Source organism: Lepus europaeus, chromosome 13 (assembly GCF_033115175.1).
Source record: "Lepus europaeus isolate LE1 chromosome 13, mLepTim1.pri, whole genome shotgun sequence".
NCBI lineage: Eukaryota > Metazoa > Chordata > Mammalia > Lagomorpha > Leporidae > Lepus > Lepus europaeus.
In genome coordinates, this window is record NC_084839.1 from 85,260,550 (window position 1) to 85,283,944 (window position 23,395).

General features: G+C 43.7%; 1 protein-coding gene across 1 annotated transcript in view; it reads right to left on the reverse strand.

Annotated features, from left to right (window-relative positions):
• The window catches only part of ACOXL (acyl-CoA oxidase like), a 347,688-nt gene that overhangs the window by 184,419 nt on the left and 139,874 nt on the right, over positions 1-23,395 (reverse strand). Inside the window, exon 11 of the mRNA XM_062208877.1 lies at positions 1,192-1,345. Coding sequence (XP_062064861.1) covers positions 1,192-1,345 — 154 coding nt within the window. The remainder of the gene's footprint in view (positions 1-1,191; positions 1,346-23,395) is intronic.

Consider the following 23,395-nt stretch of genomic DNA (forward strand, 5'->3'; position numbering starts at 1 on the left):
ATGGTAGACACAGCTGTACTTAGGCACCTTCAGGGACACGGTCACACTGGCTTTCAGCTGAGCAGACACCATGGCTCACGTGCACAAGGTCCCCAGGTCCGGCAGCAGCTCGTGTTGGGAAGGGCGAGCCCCTCCTGACCCCTCCCCTCTCACCTCCGCATGGGAGCCCTGGCTGGGACAGAGGGCGGGTGTCAGGCTTCCTGGAAACTCATCCTGCCTCTCACTTTTCCCCAGCTGCCCCTGACTTGCTCTTGACCTCTTCCTCACCTGAAGCTAAACCTCTTCAAGCTCCCATTCAGCTACAGGGCTGCTGTTTTTAGGCAAATACTCAATGGAGTTGGCCATGAAATCCAGATCAAAGCCCAGTAAGGCCTCCCTCCTTCCCCCATTCTCTGGGAGGTAATCGGAGGCCCCAGTAGCTGCCTCATCTGCCCACACTGGGATAAAGTGGGGGATCCCTGGGGGGGCATGGCTGTGGGGGTGCCTTTTGGGCTGAATCCCAGATTCCAGGGCAGCTGATGTCTCTGTGTCCGGTCCTCAGAAACCCTGCTTAGGTCCACCTTCCCACCCCTCTGGGCCCCCACAAGGAGAGAGACTCCTTGCAACCTGCAGGTGCCTCCCCTCAGGAAAATGGGAATGGAACACAGGTCCCAGCTGCCCTCGGAGCCTCACTTCCTTCCCCAAAGGTTAATATGAGGCTTCCTCACACCTTGTACCCCTGCCTACATAACCCAGTCTGAGGCCTGGGGCTGGGGTCATACCAGTCTCCACACACTCTGCCCTCTCGCTCCTTCCCATCTGTGGGGACTCACGGGGGTCATTTCCTGTGTCCCCCCATCCCCAGGGGATTAAAACAGCAGGGCAGAGCTTTGATCGCGGGAACCCTCAGTAGTCCTTTCCCATACGTCAACCACCACTGCCAAGGTCAATGATAACTTCCAAGCGTCCATGAGCCAGGCACTGCAGACCGGGCACTGTACTAATGTGGTCTCTATCAACCCTCACAGCATGGTATGAGGGCGACACGCTAGACAGCAAGGCCAAGAAGTGAGGTGCCAGAGACCCAGGAGCAGTCGGATGGCCACCTGTCTCCACCAGCTACACAATGCTCCCCTAAAGTGTGCTGTGTAGCAGGGACCCCCTGGGGGCCTGTGGGGGACCCGGCGGGCCTGCCAGGCCTTGGGGGCTCACCATGCCGCCGGTGCACTCTCGGCAGTCCTGTAGACAGCTGATGTTCTCCCAGGTGCTGTAGGCCTTCAGCCCTGCCACCAGTGCCTGCAGGGAGCGACTGTTGACGAGCTCCTTCCCCTGGAAGATGTCCTCATCCAGGAGGTCCCCGGCATACCTGCGAGGCAAAGCAGGGTCCTGTGATGGACGCCACAGTGAATGGCACGGTGGGGGAGTGGCACGCCAGGGGACAGCAGTCCCATGCTGCATCCAGGGTGGACCTCAAGGCTACCGCAGTCACCCAAAAGGGCCCACACCCCAGCATCACAAACACATCCACAACCTGCACATCCACCACTCCGTCCTCCCTTTGAAAGCCTCACCTGCACCTGCCCTGCTCTGCTTTTCTGCCGGTCCATTTATGCGCCTCGTGGCTTGCATCGGCATCTGACTTGGCACTTTCGCCCCACCCCAAAGTGGGCACTGTGCTTAACTCTGCCCCTCTTTTGGTGCACCCCTCTAGGATCATATTCCATGTTATTTTCTTAGTATTCACATACCCAAAATGTGTCCCGTGTCTCTTGTCTTTGTAATCCTTTATTACAGTTCTGTTGAAAATTCTGTAATGGACTAGGCAAGGGGTAGAGAAGTGGCCCCCAAAGATGTCCACCTCCTCATCTCTGTGACTGTGAATGAATGACCTCAAATGGCAAAGCGGGCTTTGCAGATGTGACTCACTGCGTGATCTCCAGAAGGGTGGAGGGGATAATCCTCGATGATGCAGGTGGGCCCCATGGCGTCACTCGGGTCCTTATCAGGGAGAAGGGGCCCTGTGGGTGCACAGGGGACCTTGCAGGGGAGGGAGAGGCAGGCAACAGCGTGGGAAAAGGCAAGCCATCAGCATGATGCAGCCTGAGAAAGACCCAGCCGGCCATCGCTGGCTGGAAGCTGGAAGGGGCCGCGTGCGGTGTAAGGAGACGGCCTCCAGGAGCCAGAACAGGCCAGGACATGGACTCTCCCTAGGTCCTCCAAGAGGAAGGTACCTCGCTGATACCTCGACTTTAGACCAGTGAGGCTCATGTTGGACTTCTGACTTTCACAACCGCAGGATAATACATTAGTGCTACTTTAAGCCACTGGGTCTGTGGCAGTAAGTTACAGCAGCAACAGGACATCGGTGCAGTTTGAGACCACTTCCTTCCCTAAAAGGACGGTCATGATTTCCCTTCATTGTTCAGCCACCCGTGGGCACAAGTACCTTGCGGGGCAAAGTGATGCTTGCAGCTCTCCCTCCACACAGATGTCTCCCCACCCATGCTCATCTTCTTCTTTACCAGATTTCAAACCATCACAGCTGGAGAGCTCAGCTTTTGCTCTCTTCCGCCTTTTGAACACTTTCCTTTCAGTGTCATTTTAAAAAAATGTCCCTTTAAAATGAGTTACTGTCCATAACAACCACTAGGAAGAAAAGCTTTACTGAAAATGTTCTCAGCCAAACCCCAGCACAGAGAGGAAGCCTAGGAAGAGGCACTGAAGGCAAAGGGGTCCACACGCTGGGGCAGGTACCTCCTTCATCTAAAGGACCCAGGGAAGTACCCGAGGTACAGCCTCATGGGATCTCGTCTTCAGTGGAAGCCCCAGAGGCTGCAGGTTGACAACAGTGATGGCCAGAGGTCCTGACTCACTGACTGCTCTCCATCAATCAAGCGTCACCCACTGACATGATGACGTCATGTTCCCAGCTTAGGATGGTTTGACATATGACTTTTTCACTTTATAATGGTGCAAAGGCAATAGACATTCAGTAGACATCGTATTGCACATTTCGAAGTTGACCTGTGCTGTGGTGAGATACTGTCTTGTGATGCTGGCCAGCAGTGGCAGGAAAGCTCCCGCCAGGCTCTCAGGAAAGAGAAACAGCCAGTACTCTGCGCTGCGCCACGTTGCTGGAGTTAAGGTGCTGTGTTTTGTGCTCTCACTACAAAGTGCCCATCTGTGTGTGTATGTGACATATTCGACGGTTTATTATAAAACAGACCTTGGTTTAGATGATGTTGCCCAACTTTAGGATAATGTAAGTGTTCCGAGTAGGTTTAAGGTAATCTAGGGGCCAGTGCTGTGGCACAGTTGGTTAGGCCACAACCTACTGTGCTGGCATCCCATATGAGCACCTGTTCGAGTCCTGGCTGCTCCACTTCTGATCCAGCTCCCTGATAGCGTGCCTGGGAGAACAGCTGAAGATGATTCAAGTGATCAGGTCCCTGCACCTATGTGGGAGACCAAGATGAAGCTCTTGGCTCCTGGCATTGAACTGGCCCAGCCCTGGCCATTGTGGCCATTTAGAGAGTGAACCAGGAGATGCAATATTCTCTCAATATCTCTCTCTCTCTTTCTCTCTCTTTCTCTTTCTCTGTATGTGTGCGTGTGTGTATGTGTGTGTGTGTGTGTCCATCTCTCTCTGTAACTTTGCCTTTCAAATAAAAAATAAATCTTTTACAAAAAAGGTAGTCTAAGCTTAGCTATGATGTTTGACAGGTTGGGTGTATACTAAAAGTATTTCTGAGATAAGAGATTTTCTACTGCAATGGGTTTATCAGGACACAATTCCATCATAAGGTGAGGAGCATTTTATATGGTTTTTCCTCCTCTAAAATGTTAATATGGTGGGGGCCAGCGCTGTGGTGCAGGTTAATCCTTCCCTGCGGGTCGGCATCCCACATGGGCGCCGCTTTTGGTCCCAGCTGCTCCTCTTCCAATCCTCTCTGCTATGGCCTGGGAAAGCAGTAGAAGATGGCCCAAGTGCTTGGGCCCCTGCACCCACATGGGAGACCCGGAAGAAGCTCCTGGCTCCTGGCTTTGGATCAGTGCAGCTCCGGCCGTTGCAGCCATTTGGGCAGTGAACCAGTGGATAGAAGACCTCCCTCTCTGTCTCTCCCTCTCACTTCTGCAACTCTACCTCTCAAATAAATAAATAAAATCTTTTTTAAAAATGTTAACATGGTAAATAAAGCAGATTGGTTCTCAAATATGAAACCAACATAACATTCCTGGGATAAACCACTCTTGGTCATAATGCACTATAGTTTTCATATTTTACTATAGTAATCTCCTTATAGTTTGATTATAAGGGATCTTAGACTCTTATTGTCTTTGTCTGATTATTGGTATCAGGATAATATTCCTAAAATGGTAGGTTTTCCTTTCTTAAATATTTGATGGGTTTCACTAATGATGGCAGAAAGAAACATTAATGTTCTCTATTTCTTTTTTGAGTCACTTTTGGCTACATATATCTTTCAAGAAACTTGTCTTCTTTATGTACATTGTCAAATGTATGGGCACCTGTAATATTTAATTATATCCTTTCATTGTAAGATCGACAGTGATGTCCCTCATTAAGTTTTCTCTCTCTTTTGAACAACATAGATTAAGGTCTATCGATTTTATCTCTTCTTTGAAAGTAAACAAGTTTTTGGCTTACCTATTTTCCCTCTATTGTTTTGGCCATTACTTATTTCATTGATTAAAAAATACTCTTAAAAATTTACTTGCTGGCCGGCACCGTGGCTTAACAGGCTAATCCTCCGCCTTGTGGCGCCGGCACACCGGGTTCTAGTCCTGGTTGGGGCACCGGATTCTATCCCGGTTGCCCCTCTTCCAGGCCAGCTCTCTGTTATGGCCCGGGAAGGCAGTGGAGGATGGCCCAAGTGCTTGGGCTCTGCACCCACATGGGAGACCAGGAGAAGCACCTGGCTCCTGGCTTCGGATCAGCATGATGTGCCGGCCGCAGCGGCCATTGGAGGGTGAACCAACGGCAAAAGGAAGACCTTTCTCTCTGTCTCTCACTATCTACTCTGCCTGTCAAAAAAAAAAATTACTTGAGAGAGAGGAAATTCCTTTCATTGATCCACCCCACAGATGCCTACAACAGCCAAAGTTGGGATCCAGAAATGCAGCCAGGTCCCCACATGGATGGCAGAGACCCGACCACGTAGGCCATCACTGCTATCTCCCAGGGCCTGCACCAGCAAGAAGCAGGAATCAGGAACTGGAGCTGAGGACAGAACCCAGGTACTCTGATATAGGAAGTGGGCACCCCACCCACCATCGTAACCAGTAGTCTAAACGCCCTCGCTCTTATTTTGTTGGTTTCTGTTTTCACTTTTATTATTCCTTCTATTTATTTTTGGGCTTTGGGCTTAACTTGTTCCTTTTTTTCTAGTTTCTTTAAATTTGAATTTACACCATGGATTTTTAAAATTTCTATTTTGATATTTTTATTTGTTGATTTTTTTTTTATTTATTTGAAAGGCAGAGAGAGAGAGAGACTGAAAGAAATCTTCCATCTGCCTACTGAATCACTCTCCAAATGCCTGCAACAGGCAAGGAGTAGACTGAACCAAAGCCAGGGGCTTGGAATTCAGTTCTGGTGATACAGACCCAAGTGCTTGAGCCTCCCAGGGGAAACTGGAATTGGAAGTGTAGCCAAGACTCAACCCCAGGTGCTCTGATATGGGATACAGGCATCTCAGGCAGCATTTTTAATTTGTGTATTTATTTCAAAGACAGAGTTATGAGAGAGGTAGAGTCACACACAGAGAGAGGTCTTCCATCCACTGGTTCACTCCCTAAATGGCCGCACTGGCCAGATCTGAGCCCATCTGAAGGCAGGAGCCAGGAGCTTCTTCCCGTTCTCCCACGTGGGGACAGGGCCCCAAGCATTTGGGCCATCTTCCACTGCTTTCCCAGGCACATTGCAGGGAGCTGGGTAAGAAATGGAGCAGCCAGGACTCAAGCCGGCGCCCATATGGGATGTTGGTGCTGCAGGCAGGGGCTTTAACCCGCTGCACCACAGCGCCAGCCCCCCAGCCCCCAAGCAGCATCTTGACTGCTGTGACAAATCCCTATTCCCTTATTTTTCCCTAATGTGGACACTAAAGCCGTGAAAGTTTTCCTCTCAGCAGTGCGTCAGCTGCAGCCACAACTTCAATGTTTGTATTTCATTTTCATGTAGGCCAAAATATTTTCTAATTTCTCTTACAATTTCTTCTTGGACCTGTGTGTCATTTGGCCTCCAAATATTTGGGGATTACTCCAGATATTTTTCTGCTATTGATATATAATTTAACTCCATGCTAATCAGAAGATATGCTCTGTATGATTTCAGTACTTTGAAATTCACAGTCTGCCTCGATATTCATGTGCACTTGAAAATGATGTGCGATCTGGTATTTTTGGGTAGAACGTTCTGTGAACATCAGTGAAGTCATGTTCATGATGATCACTGTTCATACCTTTTATATCACCGTGGATATCTAATATGTCAACTACTCAAACAGAAGAATTGATACCTGCAGCTGCAATTTTGGATCTGTCAATGTCTCCTTTCATTACTAGCCAGATTTTCATGTAGTTGAGGCTATCTTATTGGCCCATATATATTCAAATGTTTATATCTTCCTGAGAAGCAGTCTGCTTTATCATTATGAATGGTTCCTCTTTATCCCTGGTAAGATTAATTTCTCAAATGCCTACTTTATCTGATGTTAATATATCTACTCCAGCTTTCTCATGGTTAGTATTTACACTATAAATTGTTCTTCCTTATTTTTCTTTTAACTTATGTGTCTTCATAGTTTAAGTGGGTTTCTTGTAGGAAGAACCTAGTTGAATCAGTTTTTATCATGTCTCGAAATCTCCTAATTAAACAGGACTGGCTTAACCATTTACCTCTAGTATAATTATCAACACAATTGAGTTTAAAGCTGTTAACTTGTAATTTTTCCTCTATTTATTCCATTTTTTGTTTCCTTTTCTTCTGCTTCTGTCTCCTTTTGATTAATGAAATAACCTTTTAAATTCCACTGCTAACTTTTAAACCATAGCACTATTTTTTTAGTGATTGTTTTATGGCTTAAAATATCCATCTTCAATTTCTCCCATTTTCCCTCAAATAGAGTTATACCACTTCACAGATCATTTAAGACCCTTATAACACCACAAATATACTTCCATTCCACCCTCAAACCCACTGTAGGACTGCTGCGACCTCATATGTGAAGGTACAGATAATATACATGAAGATGCATACAATAGAGGATAGAATAGAGATACATGATAGACAAATAGATAGATAGGTGTGCTACATATGTTACAGACCTCATTGATATTTTTTGCTTTAAACAACTTCTTTTTTTCCATGTCAACATTGGTAAAGGATAATCTATTTATAATAGACTTCACTCATTAAAATGCACCGTTGAAAGAGTTTTGACAAGCGTACGTCCATGAGAACAGCATCAGGATCAAGTGCAGAACATTTCCAAGAGCCCACAAAAATGCCTCACGCCTCTTAGCCATCTATCCCTTCCTCCACCCCCATCCCAAGACAAGCACTGACCTCTTTTTGTCACTATAGGTTAGTTGTACTTTAAGTAAATGGATGTCTGTCTTCTCTCAAAGAGCACATTGTTTCGGGATGAAAGCCTCCACTCCACAACACTGATCGGTGATTGTCCCATTCTATGCAAGGCATATCTCACATTTCATTTATGCCTTCATGTGTTGAACCCTTTAACTGTTTCCGGTTTCGAACTGTTACAAATAAAACTTATGAAAATTCATGTGCGAATCTTAGAGGGGACACGTCTGCATTTTTCTTGAGTAAATATGTGGAAGTAAACTGGCTGCATCATATGGCAGATGCTTTTCTTTGAAGAAAGTGCCAAACAATTTCGTAAAGTGCGATTTTGCCTTCCCAACAACAGTATATGAGAACGCTAGTTGTTCCACATCCTGTCAACAATTTGTCTTGGCAATCTTTATCCTATTTTAATGCGGTTATTCTCATCTTTTTAATGCTAGTGAGTCTATTGGATAGGTAATGGTTTGACCTTGCATTTCCCTGATAACTAATGATCACAAGCATCTTTTTATATGTTGTTGGCCAACATTCATAGATCTTCTTTTGTTATGTGTCTATTCAAATCTTTTGTCCACTAGCTATTGGCTTGCAATCTTATTTTTAATTGGATGTTTTCTTGATATATTATGGATAGCAACCCATTGTCTGATATCTGTAGGCAGACGCTGCCTCCCACTCTGTGGCTTGCATTTTCATTTTCTTAAGGATAAGAGTCATTTGGGTCTCTAATCCTAAATAGCATGTTCTTTATAAACAGTGTGTCCCGAACAAGTGGATGGCATTTAATCTATGCTATAGTATGGTTACCTCTGCCCTGGGCTGTGACTACAACGCAATAACTCTGAGAAGAACCCAGATCCAGGCATTTAAAAAGTCATATATGATCATTCCTCAGGACCTGCAGAGGATCAGTTCTAGGACTCCCTTCAGTACCAAAATCTGGAGACGTTCAAGTCCCTTCTGTGAAGTGGTGTAGTACTTGCATATAAGCTTTGCAATTCTACTATATACTCAAATGATCTCTGGAGACAGGCATATGGCCTCCAGTTGGGATACCCACATTCTATATCAGTGCCTGGGTTGAAGTCCTGGCCCTGCTCCCTTTTCCAGATTCCTGCTAAGGCATACCCTGGGAGGCAGCAGGTGATGGCTCAAATAGCTGGGCCATGGCAGCTCATGACAAGAGCCTCAGGTGATCACTGACGTCATACATAAGAGTGTCAACTGTTAAATCAACAAGAGTCACTGTGCACTTGCTCCCCATGTAGGACCTCTGTCCTTAATGAGTTGCACTATGAGAATTAACGGTAAAACTAGTCTTCAAACAGTACTTTATACTTTGTGTGTCTGTGTGGGTGCAAACTGTTGAAATCTTTACTTAGTTTAGAGTTGATCTTCTGTATATAAAGATAATTAAAAATGAATCTTAATGAAGAATGGGATGGGAGAGGGAGTGGGAGATGGGATGGTTTGGGGGTGGGAGGGTGGGTATGGGAGGAATAACCACTATGATCCAGAAGTTGTACTTATGAAATTTATATTTATTAAATAAAAGCTTTCTATTAAAAAAAAAAACAAATAGTTGGGCCCCTGTCACCCAAGTGAAGAGGCTTGGACTGACTTTCCAGCTCTCAGCTTCCAGCCATGATCTGACTCAGCCCTAGCTGTTGCAGGTATTTGTAGGGTGAACCAGTCTGTCTGTCTGTCTCTGTGTCTGTCTCTCTGCTTCTCAAATTAAAAAAAATATATATCTCTGAATTACTCACAATACCCAGTGAAACACAAACACTATGTAAATAGCTATATGTAATTGACAAGAATAAAAGAACTGTTCATGCTCAGTACAGAGGCAGCCATCGTAGGCCAATCACACACCAAACAAGACGGGAGGTGGACGGGCTCAACAAGGAGGCCTTGGGGGACACGGTGGACTTGTGAGGGACCGAGGTCTCACTTCATTCCCTTGGACTCAGCATAGTACTTGGCCAGTGGCAAAGCCAAGGATTTTTGCTTCGTTCTTTGGAAGGAGGGCTTTCTGGACATACTCCTGCTAGTATTTTTTCAAACCATGATCGGCTGAATCCATGAGTGCAGAGCCCACAATAGTGAGGGCTGACTTTATGTGAGTCCACACCTCCAGCCACACACAGCACAGCCTCACACATGCACCCCCACCTGCCCATCTCCCAGGGGTGGAGACGATCAAGAAACAAGGAACAGACAAGCCTTCAGCAAAGAGAAGAGTCCTGAGTCTCTCGTGGAGCAGATCTGATGAGAGCCCTCTGACATGCTGAGCTGTGATTTTACCCAACCCACCAGGCCCCACACCCTGCTAGGGAGAGGCTCCACCTGCTAGGTGGGGAGGAACCCAGTGGCTCTCAATCTTTGTTGTGCCCTAGATCTACTTGGAAAGGGGTCTAGGTAGCCTTCCAGGCTTAAGAAAATCTGGTATAAGAAACTCATAGTGACCCAGAAGATAAATTAGGAAATCGGGATTCTTGAGAGAAAAGTATTCCTCATGTCTAAACTTGTTTACTTCACAGATGCTGCTTCTACACGTGCAAGGTGTTTATTTACAAATGTCTGTTTGCTACAAGAACAGATAAAGGGAAAGCTAACATTTGAGCCCATCATCATGGTAAGATGTTTGAGAAATGCAGACAGAATATCTCTAAAGCCAGAGGTAAGGATTCAATTTATGAAAGTTTCTTCTACATCAAATTGGGTAAATAAGAATTCTTGACCATAGATACTAGAATTATATCAAAAACAGTACAGTGCACAAGAGTAGTGTTCATTAGATGAGCAGTAAGTGTTTAAGGTGCTTAACTATCAAGGCAGAGAGAGACAGAGCCAGAGAGACGGAGAAAGCTCACTTCTGCCAGTTCACTCCCCAAATGCCCACAATAAACAGGCCTGGGCTGAGGCTGAAGCTGGGAGCCAGGTACTCAACCCAGGTCTCCCACGTGAGTGGCAGGGATACAAGAAGTTGAGCCGTCCCCTGCTGCCTCCCGGGGTATACATTAGCAGGAAGCTGGAATCGGAAGCAGAGGTAGGACCCAAGCCCAGCAAATGCATATGGGATCCAAGCATCTCAAACAGCACCTTGATCACTCTCCCAAACACCCTGAACTCCATTTCCTGACAAGGACAGGAGCCTGGTATGTTTCTGCAAACTGTGAGCTGCCATCCCACCCATTCATTTACTAGACAAATGCTAATGAGGTCTTACTTTGTGCAAGGCACAGGTCTAGGTGCTGTAAAAACATCAGTTACAAAACCAAAGACAGAAATCTCTACTTGGAGTCCCGAGACACAAAGTGAGTTACAAAACGTAAAATCTTAGAACAGTGCCTGGTGCAAGGTGAGCTCTTGAATCTATGCAAGCTGTTGTCTTTATTTTATCCTTACAGGTGTAGAGTAAAAAGAGCACCCAAGAGAATCCCTGGATCCAGTGGGAAAAAAGCAGCACATGCAATGCTGTGGCCCCTCCTGGCCTGGAACCTGCCCTGGCCTGCTTGAGCTGCCCACTGGCCTGGAATAAAGAAGAGAAGAGGCACATGCAAAAGACTCCTTTGGACCAGTGCCCCGCTAATAGTCATCTATATTTTTAAGCTATTAGTCACTTCCAAGCTGAGTAATTCCTTTTTTGTAGCAAATCCCACAAGATATTTAAAAGGATGATATCAGCTTTCAAGTCCCCTGGCTGGCTCTCTTGGACTCCTCCACATCAAACTTCTGCTCCAGAGACCGCAGGAAGGGTATGACAGCCAAGCACCCCCAGCCCTGCAGCCGGGTGTGCAGTGACCACCCAGGGGAGTTTCATGCCCTTGGTTGATGCAACCGTAGCTCAGTGATAAGAAGGGGCTCAGGCTGCTGCTCCAAGAAGCTTCTAAGGGGTTCCTTGTTCCAGGAGGGGCTCAGTGTTGATGTCATAGAGATGCCAATCTCAACCATGTACCCGCAGTACCTGGCTCTCTGATCAGGTTCTGTCTGTTGAAAGCGAGAGAATGTGAGTGGGGTGGGCTAGGGTTGGGTGTGTTGCTGGAGGCCAGCAGGTCCTCCTTGCCTCCAGCCCTGTGACGGCAGACAGGGAAGGAAGGGGTAGTGACCTTTTGAACCACGATGCTGGTCCACCTGCTACTGCCAACCCTAGACAGGCCTCAAGCTCCACATGGCAGCATGTGATACAAGCACCAGCAGAAGTTTGGGGGTAGCGTCACAGCTGTCAGATTTAAACAGAAGCAGCCAACTTTGAACTGCAGGTAAAGAAAGCACATGGTTACCCCTCCTTATCCACAGTGGATTGATTCCCAGATTCCGGCGGATATCAAATCCTCGGATGCTCAAGTCCCTTCTACAGAGTGACATAGTATTTGCATGTAACTTGTGCACATCTCCCTGTACACCTTGAATCATTTCTAAATTACTTACAATACCCAAATATAAGGTCTGTACTGTGCCAGTATCTATTACACTGTTTTGTTTAGAGCATAAAGATAAGGAAGCCAGTCTGCATGTATTCAGTACAGATGCAATTTTTCCCCAAATATTTTCCACCCAAGATTGGTTGAATCCGCACATGAGGAACCCACGGATACAGAGTGCCAACTGTGCTGTGGTTAGACTACAATGTAATGCACAGGTTACCTGCAATTTAAACCTACCTGGCCATCTCTGTTTTATCTGGCACCCCTACTAGCAAGGTATCATATAGCAGCTGACTACACAAACCCATGTGCAACGAGGAGCCACCCCACCTCGCTTCTGTCACCTGCCTTTTCCCTGGGGTGACATGTTTTTGTCCTACGAGAGGAGGGGAGAGGCAGGGCCAGCAATGCTGGTTGAAGGCCTATTTTTTCCTGCTCACCTCACTCAGACCCATACACCTATAGGCCTGAACTTCATCGCACTTGAGCAAGACCAAGTGTATCAATAAACATATACTAGTCAAATCTCGTGGGGTCCAGACCCTGAAACTGGAAGCACGTGTCCCTGGCAATCTGGGAGTAGGATCCTATAACCAAGGCTCAGTCACTCTAGTGACGAAAGAGAGGGCGCAGGTGGAGGGGTAGTAGTTAGCAAACAATTTTCTCGTGTTACAGTGAACTTGATTAAGCTGTTTCCTCACAAGCTGGAGGAGGAGCAGCAGGTGCAATAAACCAGACAGAAACAAGACCAGAAATTATCATAGAAGACACCAATTTCTCCCTGGGCTTGCTTAACAACATCGCCTGCTTAATTAGGGGCACTGCCTTCCTGGGATTCCTAGGACCAGATGCTGAGTGGTGTAAGCCCCTACTGTAATGTGGGGGGGGGGGGGGGGGAGCAGGAAGAGGAGAAAGGAGAGCAACAATGGGGACACTGACCCATGTCAGAGACCACTGAGGGGACAAACAGGCAAAGTCAATATAATCAGGAGCCAAAATGACACTGATGTCCTGGTGACAATAGCGATCTGGCCTGACCTGCTCAAAGCCATGGCTCAGACGTGGGCATGCCCTATCAGAGTGCCAGTTTAAATCCCGGCTGCTCCACTTCTGATCCAGCTCCCTGCTAATGCAACTGTGATAGCAGTGGAAGATGGCCCATAGTACTTGAGCCCCTGCCACCCATGCAGGAGACCCAGAAGGAGTTCTGGGCTCCAGGCTTTGGCCCAGATCAGCTCCAGTCATTGCAGACATTCGGGGGGCGTGAACCAGCAGAAGGAAGATTCTCCCTCCCTTCTTCCCTCCCTCTCTCTCTCCCTCTTTCCCTCTCTCTCTTTGCCTTTCAAATAAATAAGTCTAAAAAAAAATGACACAATACAGGGCACACAGCAATAATGCAAATATTTTTAACATTTTTCTTACAGTAATTTTTTTATTTTTTTTTAACTTTTATTTAATGAATATAAATTTCCAGACAGAATCCGGCACCCCAACCGGGACTAGAACCTGGGGTACTGGCACCACAGGCAGAGGATTAGCCTAGTGAGCCGCGGCGCCGGCCCATCTTAACAACTTTAAGTCTAGTGGTCCCGGAACACGGGGTGCCATTCCATGTACTCCCATCTTCCATAACTTCTTTTGCTAAGTTTATTTCTAGAGATTGTTATTCTTTTTGATGCTGTTGTAAATGGATTACTTAATTTCATTTCTGGATTTTTTTCATTGCCATGTTTAATAGAAATATAACCGGCTTTTGTATATCGGTCTTGTATTCTTCAATCTTGCAGAACTTATTAGTTCTAACAAATCTTCAGTGCATTCCTTCGGATTTTCCAGACATGAGACCAGCTCATCTACAAATAGAGTCAGTTCACTTATTTTTTTTCTTTTATTTACTTATATTTACTTTCATTTTACTTGTGTTTTTGCCTTTTATTATTTTCCTTGCCTACTTGTCCTGGCTAGAACCTCCAACACAATGGAAGAGGCAACAAAGATTAGACATCCTTGTCTTACTCCTAATCTCAGGAGGAAAACATTCAATCTTTCACCGTCACACACGATGTCAGCTTGTGGGGTCTTCATAGAGGTAGAGAGTCCCCTTCTATCCCTAGCTTGTTGCATGTTTTATCAGAGAAACCTGCCGGATTTTATCAAATGTTTTCTCTGCATCTCAGATGGTCTTTTTTTCATTTGTTCTATTAATATGGAACGTTACATTGATTGACTTTTTAGTTGGAGGTTTGTACATCTACATTCATAAGTAAAATTGATCTACAGTTTTCTTTTAATATTTTCGACTCACTTTGCTACTGAGTAGCAGGGCCTCGTGGAGTAAGCTGGGCAGCGCCCGCTCCTCTCCGTGTTTTGGAAGACTGTCAGGACCGCTATTCATTTTTCACACGTTTGGTAGAACTCACCAGTACAGCGATCTTGACCTGGGCTTTACAACATGGAGAGTTTTTTTAATGACTTATTTATTTATTTGAAAGTCAGAGTCACAGAGAGAGAGAGGAAGAGACAGAGTCAGGGAGATCTTCCTGGTTCACTTTCCGGATAGCCACAAAGGCTAGGCCAGGCTGAAGCCAAGAACCAGGAGTTTCTTCTGGGTCTGCCATGTGAGTAGCAGGGGCTCAAGGACTTTGGTCATCTTCCACTGCTTTCCCAGGCACATTAGTAGGGAGCTGGATCAGAATTGAAGCAGCTTGGACATGCACTGATGCCTACACGGGATGCTGGCATCACAGGCAGCAGCTTTACCCACTGTGCCACAATGCCAGCCCTAAGCTTTAAAATTATTAGTGCAATCTCTTTACTCATAAGTGGAATAAGCTCTTATATTTATGCCTCATTAAAGTTTGGTAGTTCGTTTCCTTCTAAGACTTTGTCCATTTCATATAGGTTATCTAATTTTTTGGCACACTATTGCCCAGTGTAATCACATATATTCCTTTTTATTCCCGTAAAGTCAGATTTTCTACATGATTTCAAGATTTACCATAAAGCTATAATTATAACAATGTCTCAGAGAGGACACAGAAATCACTAACCATAAAAAAATACATTAGACTTAAAATTACTATTTTCTGCTCATCAAAAAACACTGTTAAGAAAACAAAGAGGTAAAACCCAGACTGGAAAAAAAATGTGCAGTAAGTATATCTGACAAAGAATTTGCTTTTAGTATATACGAAACTCTTTTTTAGTATATATACATATATATAAATTTTTAGTGTATGATATATATTTATATATATATATATAAAACTCACCTAAATAAATAATAAAAAGATAACCCAATTTAGAAGGACATGCAAGGGATTTAAACAGACCCTTCACAAAGGAGATGTATGATGCCAATGTGCACAGGAGAAGGAACTCAACACCATTAACCACCAGGTCAGTGGAATTTGAACCACTTCACACCTGCTAGCCTGGATGTAATAAGAAAGAGACAACAAGTGTTGATTAGGATGTAGAATGGCTGAAACGCCCATAGGATGCTGGAGGGAGTGTAAAACGGAACCACCTCTCTAAAAATCTGGCAATGCCTTTTAAAAGCAGGCAAACACTTACCCACCTACCAAGCGAGGGCTCTCTAGGTATTCACCCTGGAGAAATGAAAGTCTTGGGGCTGGCGCTGTGGCGCAGCAGGTTAATGCCTGGCCTGAAGTATCATCCCATATGGGCACTGGTTCGAGACCTGGCTGCTTCACTTCCAATCCAGCTCTCTGCTGTGGCCTGGGAAAAAAGTGGAGGTTGGCCCAAGTCCTTGGGCCCCTGCACCCACGTGGGAGACCCAGAAGAAGCTCCTCCTGCCTTCAGATAGGCACAGCTCTGGCCATTTCGGCCATCTGGGGAGTGAGCCAGTGGATGGAAGACCTCTCTTTGTCTCTACCTCTCTCTATAATTCTTTCAAATAAATAAAATAAATCTTAAAAAAAAAAAAAAAGAAGATGATGACCCAAGTCCTTGGGCCCCTGCACCCGCATGGGAGACCTGGAAGAAGCTCCCGGCTCCTGGCTTCGGATCTGCACAGCTCCAGCCGTCACAGCCAATTGGGGAATGAACCAGTGAATGGAAGACCTCTCTCTCTCTCTGCCTCCCCTTCTCTGTCTGTGTAACTCTACCTTTCAAATAAATAAATAAATCTTTAAAAAAAAGAAAGTCTTATACAGGAACAGTCTCTGTGACACAGCCACGTAGCTAAAAGCCTGAAACATCTCAAATGTCTATCAGTTAAATAATACATGAATAAATTATGGTTTATTTACTTAAGTTCCTACTCAGCAATAAAAAGTAAGACTTCATCAGCAATATTGAGGAACATCCAGGCATTACATTAAATTAAATAACTGGACACAAGCATGTACACACCATATGATTCCATTTATGTGAAGTTCAAGAACAGACAAAACTAGGGCAGGCTGTGGCATCACAGCCAAGACTCAGCTTGGGAAGTCCACAGCCCCTGTGGGAGCAGTTGGGTTGGGGTCCTGGCTTCTCTCCTGGTTCCAGGTTCCTGCTAATGAGCACCATGGGAGGCAACAGGTGATGGCTCAAGTGGCCAGGTCACTGCTACCCACACGGGGGACCTGGAGTGAGTGCCTGGCCCAGCCCTGTAATAGCGGTCATTTGGGATGTGAGCCACTAGATGACAGATGGCTCACTCTGACTTACTCTCTCTCCCCCTGTCAAATAAATAAATAATTTTTTTTTTTACTTTTATTTAATGAATATAAATTTCCAAAGTATAGCCCATGGGTTACAATGGCTTCCCCCCTCCCATAACTTCCCTCCTGCCCACAATCCTCCCCCTTCCCGCTCCCTTTCCCCTTCCATTCATGTAAAGATTCATTTTCAATTCTCTTTGTATACAGAAGATCAGTTTAGTATATATTAGGTAAAGATTTCAACATTTTGCCCATATAGCAACACAAAGTGAAAAAACTACCATTTTTTTTTTGCTATACTAATTTTTGCTATACTAATTATAGCATTAAATAGCAATGTACAGCACATTAAAGACAGAGATCCTACATAATTTTTTTTTCAAATTAATTAATTTTCTATGCCATTTCCATTTTAACACCAGGTTGTTTTTTTTTTTTCATTTCCAATTCTCTTTATATACAGAAGATCAATTCAGTATATAATTAGTAAAGACCTCATCAGTTTGTGCCCACACAGAAACGCAAAGTATAAAAATACTGTTTCAGTACTAGTTATAGCATCACTTCGCTTTAGACGACACATTAGGGACAGATCCCACATGGGGTGTAAGTACACAGTGACTCCTGTTGCTGATTTAACAATTTGACACTCCTGTTCATGGCGTCAGTAATCTCCCTAGGCTCTAGTCATGAGTTGCCAGGGCTATGGAAGCCTTTAGAGTTCGCTGACTTTGGTCTTATTCCGATAGGGTCATAGTCAAAGTGGAAGTTCTCTCCTCCCTTCGGAGAAGGGTACCTCCTTCTTTGATGGCCCCGTTCTTTCCACTGGGATCTCACTCACAGAGATCATTCATTTAGGTCTTTTTTTTTTTTTTTCCATGATATCTTGGCTTTCCATGCCTGCTATACTCTCATGGGCTCTTCAGCCAGATCTGAATGCCTTGAGGGCTGATTCTGAGGCCAGAGTGTTGTTTAGGACATCTGCCATCCTATGAGTCTGCTGTGTATCCCACTTCCCATGTTGGATCTTTCTCTCCCTTTTTGATTCTATCAGTTAGTATTAGCAGATACTTGTCTTGTTTGTGTGATCTCTTTGACTCTTAGACCTATCAGAACTATCAATTGTGAGCTGAAATTGATCACTTGGACTAGTGCGATGGCATTGGTACATGCCATCTTGATGGGATTGTGTTGGAATCCCCTGGCACATTTCTAACTCCACCATTTGCGGCCAGTCCGATTGAGCATGTTCCAAATTGTTCATCTCCTCCCTCTCTTTTTCCACTCTTAGATTTAACAGGGATCACTTTTCAGTTAAAATTTAAACACCTAAGAATAATTGTGTGTTAATTACTGAGTTCAACCAATAGTACTAGAACAACAACAACAACAACAAATACTAAAAAGGATAAAGTATTACATTGTACATCTAAAGTCAGGACAGGAGCTGATCAGTTCATTGTTGCTTATAGTGTCCATTTCACTTAACAGGTTTCCCCTTTGGCGCTCAGTTGTCACCGATCAGGGAAAACAAATGATATTTTTCTCTTTGGGACTGGCTTAATTCACTCAGCATGATGTTTTCCAGATTGCTCCATCTTGTTGCAAATGACTGGGTTTCGTTGTTTCTTACTGCTGTATAGTATTCTATGGAGTACATGTCCCATAATTTCTTTATCCAGTCTACTGTTGATGGGCATTTGGGTTGGTTCCAGGTCTTAGCTATTGTGAATTGAGCTGCAATAAACATTAATGTGCAGATGGCTTTTTTATTTGCCAAATTAATTTCCTTTGGGTAAATTCCAAGGAGTGGAATGGCTGGGTTGTATGGTAGGGTTATGTTCAGGTTTCTGAGGAATCTCCAGACTGACTTCCATAGTGGCTTAACCAGTTTGCATTCCCACCAACAGTGGGTTAGTGTCCCTTTTTCCCCACATCCTCTCCAGCATCTGTTGTTGGTCGATTTCTGAATGTGAGCCATTCTCACCGGGGTGAGATGGAACCTCATTGTGGTTTTGATTTGCATTTCTCTGATTGCCAGTGATTTTGAACATTTTTTCATGTGTCTGTTGGCCATTTGGATTTCCTCTTTCGAAAAATGTCTATTGAGGTCCTTGGCCCATCTCTTAAGTGGGTTGTTTGTTTTGTTGTTGTGGATTTTCTTGATTTCTTTGTAGATTCTGGTTATCAATCCTTTATCTGTAGTATAGTTTGCGAATATTTTTTCCCATTCTGTTGGTTGCCTCTTCACTTTCCTGACTGTTTCTTTTGAAGTACAGAAACTTCTCAATTTGATGCAATCCCAAATGTTAATTTTGGTTTTGACTGCCTGTGCTGTTGGAGTATTTTCCAGGAAGTCTTTGCCTGTGCCTATATCTTGCAGGGTTTCTCCAATGCTCTCTAATAATTTGATGGTTTCGGGTCATAGATTTAAGTCTTTAATCCATGTTGAGTGAATTTTTGTGTAAGGTGATAGGTATGGGTCTTGCTTCAAGCTTCTGCACGTGGAAATCCAATTTTCCCAGCACCATTTATTGAATAGACTGTCCTTATTCCAGGGATTAGATTTGGATCTTTGGTCAAATATAAGTTGGCTGTAGATGTTTGGATTGATTTCTGGTGTTTCTATTCTGTTCCATTGGTCTATCCATCTGTTTCTGTACCAGTACCATGCTGTTTTGATAACAACTGCCCTGTAGTATGTCCTAAAATCAGGTATTGTGATGCCTCCGGCTTTGTTTTTGTTGTACAGGATTGCTTTGGCTATTCGAGGTCTTCTGTGTCTCCATATGAATTTCAGCATCATTTTTTCCAGATCTGAGAAGAAGGTCTTCGGGATCTTGATGGGTATTGCATTGAATGTATAAATTGCTTTTGGGAGAATAGACATTTTGATGATATTGATTCTTCCAATCCATGAGCATGGAAGATTTCTCCATTTTTTGGTATCCTCTTCTATTTCTTTCTGTAAGGTTTTGTAGTTTTCATTGTAGAGATCTTTAACGTCTTTGGTTAAGTTTATTCCAAGGTATTTGATTGTTTTTGTAGCTATTGTGAATGGGATTGATTTTAGAAGTTCTTCCTCAGCCGTGGCATTGCCTGTGTATACAAAGGCTGTTGATTTTTGTGCATTGATTTTATATCCTGCTACTTTGCCAAACTCTTCGATGAGTTCCAGCAGTCTCTTAGTAGAGTTCTTTGGGTCCCCTAAATAAAGAATCATATCATCTGCAAAGAGGGATAGTTTGAGTTCGTCCTTCCCAATTTGTATCCCTTTAATTTCTTTTTCTTGCCTAATAGCTCTGGCCAAAACTTCCAGAACTATATCGAATAGCAGTGGTGAGAGAGGGCATCCCTGTCTGGTACCAGATTTCAGTGGAAATGCTTCCAACTTTTCCCCATTCAATAGGATGTTGGCCGTGGGTTTTTCATATATTGCTTTGATTGTATTAAGGAATGTTCCTTCCATACCCAGTTTGCTTAGAGTTTTCATCATGAAAGGGTGTTGTATTTTATCAAATGCTTTCTCTGCGTCTATTGAGAGAATCATACGGTTTTTCTTCTGCAGTCTGTTAATGTAGTGTATTACGTTGATTGTTTTGCGAATGTTGAACCATCCCTGCATACCGGGGATGAATCCCACTTGGTCTGGGTGGATGATCTTTCTGATGTGTTGTTGCAATCTATTGGCCAGAATTTTATTGAGGATTTTTGCATCTATGTTCATCAGGGATATTGGTCTGTAATTCTCTTTCAATGTTGCATCTCTTTCTGGCTTAGGAATTAAGGTGATGGTGGCTTCATAGAAAGAATTTGGGAGGATTCCCTCTTTTTCGATTGCTCTGAATAGTTTGAGAAGAATTGGAGTTAGTTCTTCTCTAAATGTCTGGTAGAACTCAGCAGTGAATCCATCTGGCCCTGGGCTTTTCTTTGTTGGGAGGGCCTTTATTACTGTTTCAATTTCTGTGTCAGTTATTGGTCTGTTTAGGTTTTCTATGTCTTCCTGGCTCAATTTAGGGAGGTTGTATGTGTCCAAGAATCTGTCCATTTCTGATAGATTTCCCTGTTTGCTGGCATACAAGTCCTTGTAGTAATTTCTGATGATTCTTTTTATTTCTGTGGCGTCTGTTGTTACGTTTCCCATTTCATCTCTGATCCTATTGATTTGGGTCTTTTCTCTTCTTTTTTTAGTTAGTTGGGCCAATGGGGTGTCAATTTTGTTTATTTTTTCAAAAAACCAGCTCCTCGTTTGGCTGATTTTTTGTAATGTTTTTTTGGATTCAATCCTGTTGATTTCTTCTCTGATTTTAATTATTTCTCTTCTCCTACTGGGTTTGGGTTTGGTTTGCTGCCGATTTTCTAGATCCTTGAGATGACTTGAAAGCTCATCTATTTGGTGCCTCTCCAATTTCTTGATGTAGGCACCTATTGATATAAACTTTCCTCTTAACACTGCTTTTGTTGTATCCCATAGGTTTTGGTATGTTGTGCTGTTATCCTCATTTACTTCCAGAAAATTTTTGATTTCTCTTTTAATTTCTTCTATGACCCATTGTTCATTCAGGAGCATGTTGTTCAATCTCCATGTGTTTGCACGTGCTCTAGGGATTCCTGAGTTGCCAATTTCCAATTTCATTCCTTTGTGGTCTGAGAAGCTGCATGGTATGATTCTAATTCTTTTGAATTTGCTGAGACTTGCTTTATGGCCTAGTATGTGGTCAATCCTAGAGAGGGTTCCATGTACTGCTGAGAAGAATGTAAAGTCCTTAGATGTAGGATGAAATGTTCTGTAGATATCTGTTAGATCCATTTGGGCTATAGTGTCGTTTAAATCTACTGTCTCCTTGTTGATCTTCTGTCCTGTTGATCTGTCTATCTCTGAGAGTGGAGTATTGAAGTCCCCCAGTACTATTGTATTGGGGTCTAAGTCTCCCTTTAAGTCCCTTAACAAGTCTTTTAAATAAGCTGGTGCCCTGTAATTAGGTGCATATATGTTGATAATCGTTATATCTTCCTGTTGAATGGATCCCTTAATCATTAAATAGTGCCCCTCTTTGTTTCTCCTAACAGTTTTTGTGGTAAAGTTTATGTTGTCCGATATTAAGATGGCTACGCCCGCTCTCTTTTCATTTCTGTTGGCGTGGTATATCTTTTTCCAGCCTTTCACTCTCAGCCTGTATGGATCATTGTTGGATAGATGGGTTTCTTGTAAGCAGCAAAAGGATGGGTTTTGTTCCTTAACCCAATCAGCCAATCGGTGTCTTTTAACTGGACAGTTCAAGCCATTAACATTCAATGTGACTATTGAGAAGGAGTAACTTTGCCCTGCCATTAGCCAAAGATACTTTCTAATATATGGATTGAGATTCCTGTGATCTTTTGGTGTGAGGTTTCCTACCTTTACCTTCTTTCATATTGGTGACCGTGTTTCTGTGTTTCTGTATGTAACACATCTTTAAGCATCTTTTGCAGGGCCGGATGAGTGGCAACAAATTCTTTCAGTTTCTGTTTGCTTTGAAAGGTCTTTATTTCACCTTCATTCATAAATGAGAGCTTTGCAGGATATAATATTCTGGGCTGGCAGTTTTTCTCTCTTAGCACCTGGGCTATGTCTCGCCATTCTCTCCTAGCTTGCAGGGTTTCTGAAGAGAAGTCAGCTGTGAGTCTAATTGGAGATCCTCTGAGAGTAATCTGGCGTTTCTCTCTTGCACATTTTAGGATCTTTTCTTTGTGTTTCACTGTGGTGAGTTTGATTACGACATGTCGTGGTGAGGATCTCTTTTGGTCCTGTTTATTAGGGGTTCTATGAGCTTCCTGTATTAGGATGTCTCTGTCTTTCTCCAAACCTGGGAAATTTTCTGCTAGTATCTCACTAAAAAGGCTTTCTAATCCTTTCTCTCTCTCCATGCCTTCAGGTACTCCTAGCACCCGAATGTTGGGTTTTTTAAGAGTATCCTGTAGATTCCTGACAGTATTTTTTAGATTTCTGATTTCTTCTTCTTTTCTTTGATTTGATTGTTTCCTTTCCTGTTCTCTGTCTTCTAAGTCTGATATTCTCTCTTCTGCTTCGTCCATTCTGTTTTTAAGACTCTCTAATGTGTTTGTCATTTGATCTATTGAATTCTTCATTTCATTATGATTTCTCATCACTATCACCATTTCTTGTTCCACTAGTTGTTTCATTTCATTTTGATTCCTCCTTAATATTTCATTTTCACGAGAGAGATTTTCTATCTTGTCCATGAAGGATTTCTGTAGTTCAAGAATTTGTTTTTGAGAACTTCTTAATGTTCTTAGCAATTTTTTGAGATCTGCTTCTTGCATTTCTTCAATCTCCTCATCTTCATAATCTTGAATTGGGGTGTCTTTTTCATTTGGGGGTGTCATAGTGTCTTCCTTATTCTTGTTAGCTTGGTTTTTGTGTTTGTTGTTTGGCATGTTGGAGATATTTGGTTTCTTCACTGTGGTGTTTTTTCTTGTTACACTATGGCTCTATATTAAGTGGACTGTCTGCTTTCAGTGGTGCCTTAGAGGCTTGAGATGAGTGTGGACTGAGAGCTGTGTTTGGTTCCTCAGGGCTGAGGGTGTGTCAAAGATGACACTCCCAGGTTAGGTGTGGTAAATCTCTCTCTTTTTTGATTCAAAAGGGAAGTAATTCCGCACAGCTGAACGTAATTGGAGGTAGTTAGCAGGCAAATGAT